The 13,073-nt window shown below is 38.5% G+C and overlaps 1 protein-coding gene across 1 annotated transcript in view; it reads left to right on the forward strand.

Annotated features, from left to right (window-relative positions):
• The window catches only part of LOC101016150 (dpy-19 like C-mannosyltransferase 1), a 108,192-nt gene extending 104,990 nt beyond the window's left edge, over nucleotides 1–3,202 (forward strand). Inside the window, exon 22 of the mRNA XM_031665863.1 lies at nucleotides 2,024–3,202. Coding sequence (XP_031521723.1) covers nucleotides 2,024–2,180 — 157 coding nt within the window. The 3' untranslated portion in view covers nucleotides 2,181–3,202. The remainder of the gene's footprint in view (nucleotides 1–2,023) is intronic.
• Nucleotides 3,203–13,073: the final 9,871 nt, after the last annotated feature.

Raw genomic sequence — 13,073 nt, forward strand, 5'->3', positions numbered from 1 at the left:
GAGAAAGATGGAGGCCAGAAGACTCAGCCAGTCTAGTCCTTCCACATTCTTTTGCCTGCTTTTATTCTAGCTTACTGGCAGCTGATTAGATGGTACCCACACAGATTGAGGGTGGGTCGCCCTCTCCCAGTCCACTGACTCAAATGTTAATCTCCCTTGGCAACACCCTCCTGAGACACACCCAGAAACAATACTTTGCATCCTTCAATCCAATCAAGTTGGTACTCAATACTGACCATCATGGTATCTATGTATATAATGATATCTGTGTCTGTATGTGTCTGACATTGATTGGATAACAAAAGATCCAGTAGACACCAAATATTGTATGTTCTCACTTATAAAATTGGAACCAAGCTGGAATAAAACTAGCATAAAAGAATATATGGACTGTGGGGACTCGAGGGAAGCAAGGGGTGGGGTTAGGGATAAAAGGCACACATTCAGAATTTTGCGCTTGAAAGCCTGCTCTGGTGATGGGTGCACCAAAACCTCAGTAACTGCCACTGAAGAACTTATCCACGTAACCAAAAGTCACCTGTTTCCCAAAAGCTATTGAAATAATTTTTTTTAAAAAAAGGTCCAGCAGGATATATGCTGAATTGTTTATAGAAGTCACCTCTGAGAAGTGCTAGTGGAGATGATGGTGACTTTCACTTCTTAAAATGTATGTAGGTCTATATTTTAATACTTCTATAATGACTGATTACTTCTAAATTAAAGATGTTATTTAAAAAGGGAAAATGATGTACATCCCTGCTGCGGTGTTTGCCTCATGGTGGAGAGTGAGGGAGGAGGGAGGGACTGCTACTAAACCTAAGAGGGACTTGTTGGGAATTTTTTTTCTCTTATTTAAAAATGAAAAGGAAAGCAATTATGACAAAACTTGAGCAGTTGTCAATTCTCTATAATTTTCCAATATGTTTTTCTGTTTTTTACAATTCCTCAAAAGGTAGATAGCAGTATCCACAGTTACATCTATAAAACTGTTATTGATTTAAAATAAATGATACTGTTATTTTGAAGAACTTATTTAGGCAAATGTCATATGATGCCAATTTTACTCATTCTGTTCATATAAAGATATATTGCTTTTGAGATTTAATTATGTGTTTTAAGATGTGCTCCTTACTACCAAGAATGTCTTTAAATTGATTCATTCTAGAATATCAGGCTGTCCAGTTTAAGATGGTTTGACCCTACTGATTTTTTGACTTTGTGACGATATTAAATACATGGAAATTCAGTGGAAAGCACTTCAGATACTATACCACCATCTGTTTTTCAATTTCAGTACAGCATTCAGTAAATTACATGAGATATTCAGCATTTCGTCATGAAATAGCATTTGCATTAGATGATTTTGTCCAGCTGTCAGCTAATGCAAGTGTTCCTAGCATGTTTCAGGTGGCTCGGCTAAGCTGTGATGCTGGATAGATTAGGTGTATTAAATGCATTTTCAGCTTATTATGATGGGTGTATTGGAACATACCCCATTCTAAGTTGAGGAGCATCTGTACAATTAATGCAGCTTCCCTGTGAACTAAGCATATTTGTTCATTATAATTTTTTAAATCAATGTTACACATTTTTCTGTGTGCTGGGCATGGTGCTAGATACCTGATCTCTCATAATCCTCACAACAAACCTATGTCATGGGTGTTTATTTCCCCATTTTACAAATGTGAAAACTAAGACCAAGGGAAGCTACCTGCCCAGAACCACATTCTTGGTAAGTAGCTGCGGCAGAGTTTAACTGAGGTGTCTCTTTCCCCAACACCTGGATATATGTATCTGCAGGTCTGTGTCTTTCCTTATAGTCACCTTTGCTGCATTCACCTTGTCCTAAAGTGAGTCATGGCAGCTTATAAAAACTTAAAATAGCTATATGAAAGGATTGTTTAAAAACTAAAGTAATTTAAGTGGAGAAAAGGAAATGAGGTCAGGAATATAAGAAGTGCCCTGCTTTATCTGCAGTTATATAATGCACATTGATTTTTAATGTGTACATTCATTTTTCTAGGCCTGGTTGCAGTATGCCTGAAATTTGGGATGTAGAAGATCCTGCCAATGCTGGGAAAACTCCCTTATGTAACCTCTTGGTGAAGGATTCCAAACCTCACTTCACCACTGTATTCCAGAACAGTGTTTACAAAGTCCTAGAAGTTGTAAAAGAATGACTGCTACATGAACTGCTGCCTATGGAGAACTGCATCAGTAACGGTTTTAATGTTTTGCTAAGTCATGTATTGTTCATATCCCAAAAACTTTTGTAGGTAACTGTTTTCAAATAGAAAACGTTTTATTTGGTCAATTTGAATGTCATTTTAATTATAAAAATGACTTATACTTTTATCAATTGGTTACTGTTTCAATGCACCCTTTAAAATTTGCTATGCAAATGAGTATATGCTTGTACTTGACTTTGATATTTGTGCTAAGGTGAGCAAAGCTACCTGTATAAAGAAAACACAATGGGTTGAGATAAGGGTGACATGAAAATACAGGACAATTCTGACTATGTAGGGGCTGATTTTATAGTGTAAGAACTTTTAATACTTCTTTTTTCTGCCTCTCGCTCTGTCTTTTGGACATTTCAGTGATTATTGTAAGTTCTTTGGTCACGTTAGCCCCTGTCATCAGCTTGAGTTACAGTAGATGGGGCAGAACGTTTGCTGTGTAGAACTGTCTATCTGTTTTACTTCCTTGTGCTCTTTTTGTTCTCTGTTCTCTTGTTAATGAAGCTTTTCCTGCCCATTATTAATCCAAACTCTCGGACCTTGTGGTTAGGAAATTCCCTTAACTTCCAGCCATGTGGCATTACCATGTCTCTCTCTCTCGCTCTCTTCTCCTCGTCCCCACATTTTCTGTCAAATAAGTACTGTTTACTCATTTAGTTGCTTATCAGGTACTTATTCTTGGTTTTAAAAAAATTAATGGTAATTGTATTTTTCTCATTTTTTTAACATTATTCAAATGTTTATATTTTAATGCCTTGAAACCACTTTAAAATTTTTTCATGTTTACTTACAGTCTTAAGAAAAACCATTTTGAACAACTCCAAATATAGTGCATCTAGAAACTAATGTATATTTTAGTAGACATCATTTATAGTGGAACAGTAGACTGTAGTGCATGGTAATTTTTCTTTTACTATTAAGATACAATAAAATATGACTAATTTTGCTGTCAAAAAGGTAAAGAATAACAATAAATGGAGTTTTTATATTTTACTTTTAAGATTGCCTGTCTTTAATAAGACAAAGCCTTAAGCTTTATGTTATAATTTTCGTTCTAAAAACCATCATTTCAGTATGAGGAATGTGTCATGTGCGTCCGTGTGAAGAGACCACCAAACAGGCTTTGTGTGAGCAATAAAGCTTTTTAATCACCTGAGTGCAGGCAGGCTGAGTCCGAAAAGAGAGTCAGCGAAGGGAGACAAGGGTGGGGCCGTTTTATAGGATTTGGGTAGGTAAAGGAAAATTACAGTCGAAGGGGGTTGTTCTCTGGTGGGCAGGAGTGGGGGTCACAAGGTGCTCAGTGGGTGAGCTTTTTGAGCCAGGATGAGCCAGGAAAGGGAATTTCACAAGGTAGTGTCATCAGTTAAGGCAACGACCGGCCATTTTTCACTTCTTTTGTGGTGGAATGTCATCAGTTAAGGCAGGGGCAGGGCATTTTCACTTCTTTTGTGATTCTTCAGTTACTTCAGGCCATCTGGGCATATACGTGCAAGTCACAGGGGATGCGATGGCTTGGCTTGGGCTCAGAGGCCTGACAGAATGAGTATATTTCGTCTTCCTCTTTAGTTTTTTTTCTTCCTATTTATTTTTATTTTGAAAAATTTCTACACCTTCTTTGAATTCCTGGTATGAATTTTTGTTTCTTAGAAGTTAATTTGTGTGAAATGAGATTCTTCAAAATGATGAAATCTCATAGCTCTGAGAAAAGGTTTTAGGCTTTTAAATTCTAAGCACACCATGCCTATGACTGACTACACATTTAATTATCCAGCTTCTCTTTCTTAACCACAGGCAGATTAACCTCATTGTGGATTGTCCTTGAGACCTTAGTCCTCAGGGATGGTTTCTGGTGCCCACTCCTGGAAGCCACTGTTCCCTTTCTACCTTCTGACCAGAGCCCAAGGGCAGGCCTGGTCTCCGGGAAGCAGCAGCTTGCCGACCTGGGTCAGCTGCAAAGCCTGAGGGGTGTGGCCTCAGGGAAGCCCCGCCCCCAACCCTGCCCCAGAGCCCAGAGTCTCAGCTCCCAGGGATGCTCCTTCCCTGGGAGTGGCCCAGGAGAGGGACTCTGGCAGTGTTCTTCAGATTTGTGGCCACTGTTTCTCATTTGCTGGTTGACTGTTTTTATTTCTTAGGCTTTTGCTAGTTTTAGAAAATAGGGAAGCAGCCTGTGATTTGTGGATCAAAAGCAACATTTGAGCGATGATGCACAACAGTCCAGGAAAAGGGGCAGTGGACCCTTGAGGCTGAGGATGGGAGTCGACATGGGCGGGAAGAGGGAGGTGCGCTCTGCTTATCTGTGACTGTTGCTCACCTGAGTGTGGCTGATTGTGTACATCCAGCAGTTACAATTTTTAAAAATTTTACAGTTATTCTATATTTTTCTCACCCCCAGTAATTTCCTTCCAAATAAGTTCACATGTAATAAGTAGAAATACTGTATAGGAAAAAAGCATTAAAAATACTATTATAACTGCTTCATTTGCTGGGAACCATTAAAAGTAGTGTAAATTAGCTTTTTCCAGAAGGATCCTTTGTAGCAGTGTTCATGAATGTAACCCCCAGCAAAATGTGGCTACATATTAGGGAAGCCAGTCTGGAGCAGAGGCCTGAAGGTCCCTGCTATGCAGCCGTGGCCACAGCTCACCGCACCAGCGCTGTGGAGCACCCGCACCTTTGATGGCAATGCAGAGTGGTAGCAGGCTCCATAGGCGTGACAAAACAGTATTAAAGCTCAGCGTTTTGCATACTTTTAGCATTTAAAAATATTTTTGCTTTAGTGTGAGGAAAGTAAGGATGGGCAAAGAGGCGATCAAAATAGCTATAGCTATGACATTTTAGAAAACAAAGTCGGGGCCGTATTTCTTTAAAAAGATAAGCCTCTAAAAATGCTTGGCTGAAAAAGTACAGTATTAAAATAGGCAGTGATATTAATGAGAAAATGAAAGTATGTATCAGGAATAAAGTGATATTGCATAGGAGTATTGTATTTTTATGAATTTTATGCCAGTTGTTTACATGTACTATATATGTTAAATAAAATCATTAAAAATGAGGGAAGTGTTTTTCTTGATTGTTATTTTCATTTCCACCTTGATTGTGATCAAGTTCGGCCTCATTTTGTAGTCAGATAGCCATGAACTGGTTTGAGTCAGATGACAGTCCTGAGAAGAGAGGGGTAGGGATCATTGGTCTTGTTGTTGGTAGTAGTAGGTGCTGAGATTATCCAAACTTTTCCTGTGTTTATGGTAGAGTCACTTACATTCCTTTATCCTTTTCATCAAGAGACACAGTAATTCAAACTATATATTGGGAATAATTAAAGAGTTGCTAAAAGCTGCTTTAATGTATTTAAAAAATACATTAGTATCAACATTTTCTAAATTGTAGTTCAATGTTTTTACTTAATACAAATATCAACTTCTTGGTTCATTCTCTATGTAGGAAAGACATTTCAGCTCTGTTCATTCCTGTATAATTAATTTCTTAACAATGACACCTTGATTCTGACATATTTGGGGAATGAGGTGTTCTAATACAGTGGTTCTCAAAATTAGCAGGCTTCAGCAGCACCTGGAAGGCCTGTAGATTGCTGGGCCCCATCACAGGAATTTCTGATTCAGTTGGCCTATGGTGGGGCCCCAGAACTTGGATTTCTTAACAGTTCTCAGGTGGTGTCGATGCTGTTAGTCCAGGGACCATACTTGAGAGCCTCTGCTCTAATGGATGGGAACAGACTGGCTGGATGACTGGCCTCCAGGGGGCGCTCCATTCCTGACAGCACATCCCCAGAGCTGGTTGATGGACAATCTACCACGAGCCGAATTTTACCACGTACCGTGTTTGCCTGTTAGGGGGCGCTGCTTCATTGAAACTTGCAAGGAGCAAAGAACAGATTAGGTAATTTTTAATCGGAACACTGATATGAGTTATAGATTATTTACATATTTTGAAGCTGCAAACTGCACCTTGTTTCTTTTCAGTTCAGAGATGGAAAAGGAGTGAAAATCCTTGAAATAGAACTTCGTTTTGTAGGATTACTTTGTCTAGAAGATAATAGATAAATTCAGTGATGTGTGGGGATTGCAAAAATTCATTTTCCACTTTATTACTTTTGTTTTGGCACCAGAAATCCGAATCTTCTTCCTTTATTAGAGGTCAGCCAATAATCAGCGCTAGGTCACAGATCGCTTGCTTCTCTCTCCTTCCTCCTTTTTCTCCTGCTCCCAACTAGAAGTTTCTAATTTGAATCAATAAAATTGTCCTCAATGCAGAAAAAGAGAAGCTACTTTTAAACTTCGTTACATTCCTCAATTGGTCTTTATTTCACAGCATTGTATCAGGACAAATACATTTTACATTAGAAGTTGAAAAGGATATTAAGGTACAAAAAGGTCTTGAAAACTTCCCTTTTACATTTCCTCCTGTGAGAGAGATTTTAAAATTCTGAATGAATATATAAGAGCTGAAGACTCGATTCGATTGTAGTGTAATTAAGAGACAGTTTTCTTTTTTTTTTTGCAAAGAGATTAGGATAACATTGATACTGGCTCCACTTTCAAAGCAAGGTTTTCTATAGTTTTCTATACTCAATTATCTTTAACCCAAAACTCAAAGTATGCCCAGTGTCATCAAAATGACTTTCAAATAAATGGTAGCACTACATGGTATTCTGTTTCGTAGGCATGTTCTTTTTAATGCAGCATAATATCATTTCGTTGATTTTTTTAAGTACCTGGTGGGCTTTTTTCCTGTAGGCAAATTTAGTATCTTTGCGGGGGGAGTTGACTTTAGCAAACTTCAGCTCGTGTGGTTGTTATGCTGATTACACTGACACCCTTAGTCCTTATGCATTTCTGAAAAATAGAAATGAAAATAAGAAATGACCATTGCTAAGTAGATTTGGCATCATGTCATGAAAACTGGGACAGAAAGATGCCTACAGGCCACTTCTGGCTCTGCCCCCTGCTGCTGATATCCTGCTCTTTGGCCAAGCTCCTCAGGTCTTTACTCTGGTATCCTGTCCGCTTAGTGACCAGACTTCAGGTTCAGAGGCCTCCCTCTTGCTCTGGAAAATTCTCTTCCCAGAAGAGTACAGTTTGGTAATTCCTCGAGCCCTTTACATGGGTAACGAATTTGACTTTTTTGAACAAAGACTTCTATGGCAGTAATTCTTAAACTTCTCTGCACATTGGAATCACTTGGGGTGCTTCAAAAAATCCTGAAGCCTTTTTCCCACCCCTAGAGATGTGTGGCCTTAGATTTGGAATTTGTTTAAATCCCCAGTGATTCTAGTGCCCTAGGGCTAACATTTTAGAACTTGCCCTCCCTACTTCACCTCTGAATAACAAGGTTTCCACATCTCCACCCAGTCAAAGTAGGAATGGTAAGCAAGTGTCTGTCATGTACACTTTATTAATCATGATTATTAATTTCTACATTATTTCTAATGGCACCTAGTGTTGACTCTTTTTTTTCTTTTTTTTTTTTTTTTTTTTTTTTGAGTCAGAGTCTTGCTCTGTCGCCCAAGCTGGAGTGCAGTGGCGCGATCTCGGCTCACTGCAATTCTCCTGCCTCAGCCTCCCGAGTAGCTGGGACTACAGGCGCCCACCACCACGCCCGGCTCATTTTTTTGTATTTTTAGTAGAGACGGGGTTTCACCGTGTTAGCCAGATGGTCTCGATCTCCTCAACTCGTGATCCGTCCCCCTCGGCCACCCAAAGTGCTGGGATTACAGGCGTGAGCCACCGTGCCCGGCCAAGTAGACTCTTTAGGAAAGAATTCTGTCTTCAGTTATAGATGCCTGCCAATGGCAGGGAGAAGGGGGAGAGTGGCAGTGCAGGTGCCACGTATTTGTAAACCCTGATTAGAGTGTGAGGAAGAAATGGGAATATAGCAGCAAAAAGAAAAAGAGTAAAAATCACTTTGAAAATTTAATGTGTGAGGAATAACGTGTCTTCTCTGCAGATGCTTTTTGCCCCTCCTGGAATACGCTTTTCTTAGTATGTATTTCAGATGCAACTCAAATGTCACCTCCTCTGTGAAGCCTTCCTGACTGCCTGCCATTGGTTGAGTGCATTGCCTCCCACTGCCCACATGCCCATAACCCCATTGCACACATTTATCAACATGACTTTCCCCGCACTCTATTGTGTTCTTCATAAAAAGAACATGTCTTACTCCATTCTGAATCCACAGTGCCTCCTAGCACAGTTCCTGGAAATTAGTACTGCTTAATGATTTTTTGAAATAAACCACACTTTATTCAACAATGCAGTACATTCCAGATGGCAATAAAAGTTATTTTTAGGACTAAAAGACAGTTTATGTTTTCCAGTCATGGAGAAGAAATAACAAGGAAATGCAGGACATCATCAGATGAGATAAATAGGATAGGGGAAAATATCCTTGTCAAACAGCTAAACAATAATTAACCTCATAACATATCCTTGGTAGGTACTTTCAGACATGGCTAGTGACCGTATGAATTTATTGGAAGGCAATATGATAAAGACAGATACATATGTCCGGGGGTGGGACTCATTGAACTGATTTCAGTGTGTGGCTCAGGATACTATGGTGACGAGCCATTGACACGTTTGCTGCTGAACAGGGAGCAAGGAACTCTGGTAATTTGATTAAAAGTCTGGGAAGAGGGATTTCCCAAAGGATGGGAAGGGACTGGTGTGTTATTATTGGGTGTAGATATTAGGCAAAACAGATGACAACAGTTGCACAATTAATATTGTCATAATAGAGACAACCACACTGGAATCCACAATCCATCCTTTACAAACTTAGTGATATAGGGCATGTTTCTTGAACATCAGTTTCTTGTCTTTTAAAAGAACATGGCTTTTAGGATAGTAATTAGAAACAAGAGTAATAGACAAATGAACAATCACAGCAGGAAATTTTAATATACCTCTCCTTAGAAATTGAGATAATAAGCAAGCAAAAAGATCAGTAAGGAAATGCATGATTTGAGTAATAAAAGCAATTTGACTTAACAGTCATATGTAGAACTGCACCCACAAGTGAAGAATATACATTCTATTCAGGTATATGGGACTTTTCCAAGAACTCACAGTAGAACATGAGCTCCTGGCCAGCCACAGTGGCTCATGCCTCTAATCCTAGCACTTTGGGAGGCAGAGGTAGGCAGATCTCTTGAGCCCAGGAGTCTGAGACCAACCTAGACAACATGACAAAACCCTGTCTCTACAAAAAATTAGCCAGGGTGGTATGTGCCTGTATTCCCAGCTACTTGGGAAGTTGAGGTGAGAGGATCACTTGAGCCCAGGAGGTTGAGGTTGCAATGAGCCATGATTGTACCACTGAACTCTAGCCTGGGCAACAGAGTGGGACCCCTGCCTCCAATAAAACAAAAACTCTTGAACATGAGCTCCAAGAAAGCATGACATTTTGGCCTATTTTGTTTACAGATGTAACCTAAGCATCTAGAATAGCACCTGACACATGTGGGTGCCCAATATTTGTTAAAGGAAAGAATTGATCATACCTGGGGCCAAATGGCAATTCTTAGGGGGGAAAACAACCTTAAGGATTGAAAATCCTTCAGTTGGAAATTAGCACAAATGAAACAGTTTTAAATATTAATTCATAATTTATTATGAAAATTTGAGAGAAATAGAACAATTATATGATACAAATTGCATGTGGAATATGACTAAAGCAGTTCTAGAGATTTTTTTTTTTTGGCCTTTAGTCTAAAATGCATTCATTAAGCCAAAAATCAATAAACATCTATATCAGGAATATAAATAACAGAATAGTTCCTCCACCCCAATTTGAAGGGAATAATGAGCAGAAATTGATGAAACAGAAAACAAATAGATGAACAAAATCAAAGTTGGTGTATTAGTCCTTTTTCACACTGCTGATAAAGACATACTTGAGACTGCGCAATTTGCAAAAGAGGTTTAATGGACTTATGTTCCACATGGCTGGGGAGGCCTCACAATCATGGCCGAAGGCAAGGAGGAGCAAGTCACATCTTACATGGATGTCAGCAGACAGAGAGCTTGTTCAGGGAAACTCCCCCTTATAAAACCATCAGATCTCATGAGATTTATTCACCATCACGAGAACAGCATGGAAAAGACCTGCCTCCGTGATTCAATTACTGCTCACCAGGGTCCCTCTCACAACACGTGGGAATTCAAGATGAGATTTGGGTGGGGACACAGCCAGACCATATCAGTTGGTTATTTGAAACCTTAATCAGGAGATAAGAGAAAAGGTATAAAAGATAAGGAATGGCAAATTACAGAAGTTGCAGAGGGTAAACAGGTAATGGGGATATTACAAACAAACTTTGTCAATACATTTGGACACTTTGATAAAATGTCTAAATTCCTAGAAAAAATAGAACTGATCCAAGAAGAAACAGAAATAACAGTCATCCCCTGGAAAGAAGTTGGATTAACAACTTTTTAAAATCTTCCCTTGAAGAAAACAATATATACAGTTTTATAAGCTTTTCCTACTGAACATTCAAGATACTGATTATTCCGGTCTTACACAAACATCCAAAGAATAGCAAATAAACTCATTTCTTTAGGTGACTGCAACATTAATACCAAGAGCTCAGTAGGGTCAATGCAATAAAGGAAAATTGCATGTCTATTGCAATCATTAATAAAACTGTAAACAAGAACCTAGTAATAAATTTAACAAGATATAAAAATATCAGTTCTCAAATTAAAGTTTTAATCCAAATTTCAGTAAGACTTATGATGGAGCTTGACAATGTAAAATTTTTACAGGTAAAGAATAATCAAGATAAGTCAGAAGAACATGAGATAAGGGCATTTTTCCTATAAGATGTCAAGATTTATTACAAGACCTGTAGAAGTATTGGCACACTAATATTTTAAAGATTAACTACTAGAGCAGAATAGATGGCTTGGGAGCAAGTGTGCATACATTTAATAAATGAGGCTGTGATAATTGATTATCCGTATCGAAAAGAATGGTATTGAGCCCCTACTTCACATTTTACACAAAAATAAAAGTCCCCAGGTGAATCAAATATCTAAACATGAAAAGCAATACTGTAAAACTTAGAAGACAATATAGGATAATTTCTTTACCTTCTCAAGGAGATTTCCTTAAAGAAGAACTTCCTGAGGCCCTAAAAAAAACACTCCCTGTAAAAGATCAATAAATTCACTGTTATGGTAAATAACTTCTGTTCACTACAAGATATCAAAAAGAGAATGAGGTAAGCCATGATGTGTTCGAGATATTTGCAACATGAGTACCTGACAGAAGATTAGAGAATAGAGAACTGCAAACAGTAAGAAAATGCAAAGAACCCTTTAGAAAAACTCCAAAGACACGGACATTTCACCAAAAAAGAAATACAAACAGCTCGTTAAAAAAACCTTAACCTATTCATAATTAGGGAAATGCAGAATGAAACAATATTTATAACATGACATTGGCAAAATTTTTAAGTATTGAGAAATGTGAAACATCACGAACTCTCCTTTACTCCCAGTGGAGGGTAACTACTTTGGACATAAATGGCATTACCTAATAAACACAACCCAGCATCTCCACTCCTTAGATACATACCCCAGAAAAATTCCTACATGTGTGCACCAGGAGACATGTTTAGATGTTTATTATTGAGCTGCATTGTTCAAAAAAGCAGAAAACCCAGAAATCACTTGAATGTGTGCCTGGAGTAAATAGTAGAAAGGATAAAGACATTGAGTATAATCATCCAGTATGATCCTATCGAATATGTAAAATGGTAAAATAGCAATAGGCAACAACATGGATGACTCAGGAAGATGTTGTTAAGCAAAAATATGTATGTATACTTTGCAGAAGAATACATGTGATGTGAGTTCGTTTATAGTGTCTTATTTATGAGACCAGCAGTGGCTACATAGGATAATAAAACCACAGACTATTAGATGAAAGTGTTTGCCGACAAAATTGAAGCCAATATCTTCTTTTTTATAAATGAAGAAACTGAGGCTCTGAGAGGGGAAGAGATTTTCCCAAGCTCACACTAATATTTAGTAGTAGAGCTGAAATTAAAAAATTGGTCCATGGGTCCTAACCAATACACCCCATTCACCATGGGCTTGGGGATATACTGAATCTGCTCTGACACTTAGCTGTGTGAGCCAGCACAAGTCAATTACGTTCTTGAAGTCACATTGCCTCCTGAGTGAAATGTGTACAAGAAATAACGAGCATCTCATATGGCTGTTAGGACATTTGCATTGAAGTACTGTATGCAAAAGTTTATAGTCCAAATGTAATGAATCCTGGTTCTTTACATCCTACCCATGATAGCAGCAAGGGGAGTAGGCTGAAATGGTATGGTGTCATCAGCCGAACACACACCCAGGCAGGAAAGCACCATACTCCAATGACAGATAAAGAGCCCAGGACTTCTCTGGGTGTGCTTACACACAGGAGGGCATATAGGTGTTTCTAGTTAAGTGTGTTATGCCCCTTGACTTTTGCTTTTGATACTTATACTGAATTTATTTCTATTTATTTCTGGTTGCAAATGACTAGACATTCACTTTGCAAATAATTGTTGTGGCTCCATGTTTGCTCCAGACACAGAGCTTTTATTATCACCCAAAGATCCCTATGGGAACCAAAAGAATCGAACTGAACCAAGATTTCTGCCAGAATCAATTTCCTGAAGCCAGGAGGCTTTATCATTCACAGTCTGTGCAAAGGATTTTTTTTTTTTTAAAGAAAAACGGACTCCTTTATTGATTTCTCCCTTTACTCCGCCTCTCCTTGCCCCTTATTTTGCTCTGACTTTGGGATTTCACC

This window comes from Papio anubis, chromosome 4 (genome assembly GCF_008728515.1).
Source record: "Papio anubis isolate 15944 chromosome 4, Panubis1.0, whole genome shotgun sequence".
Taxonomy (NCBI): domain Eukaryota; kingdom Metazoa; phylum Chordata; class Mammalia; order Primates; family Cercopithecidae; genus Papio; species Papio anubis.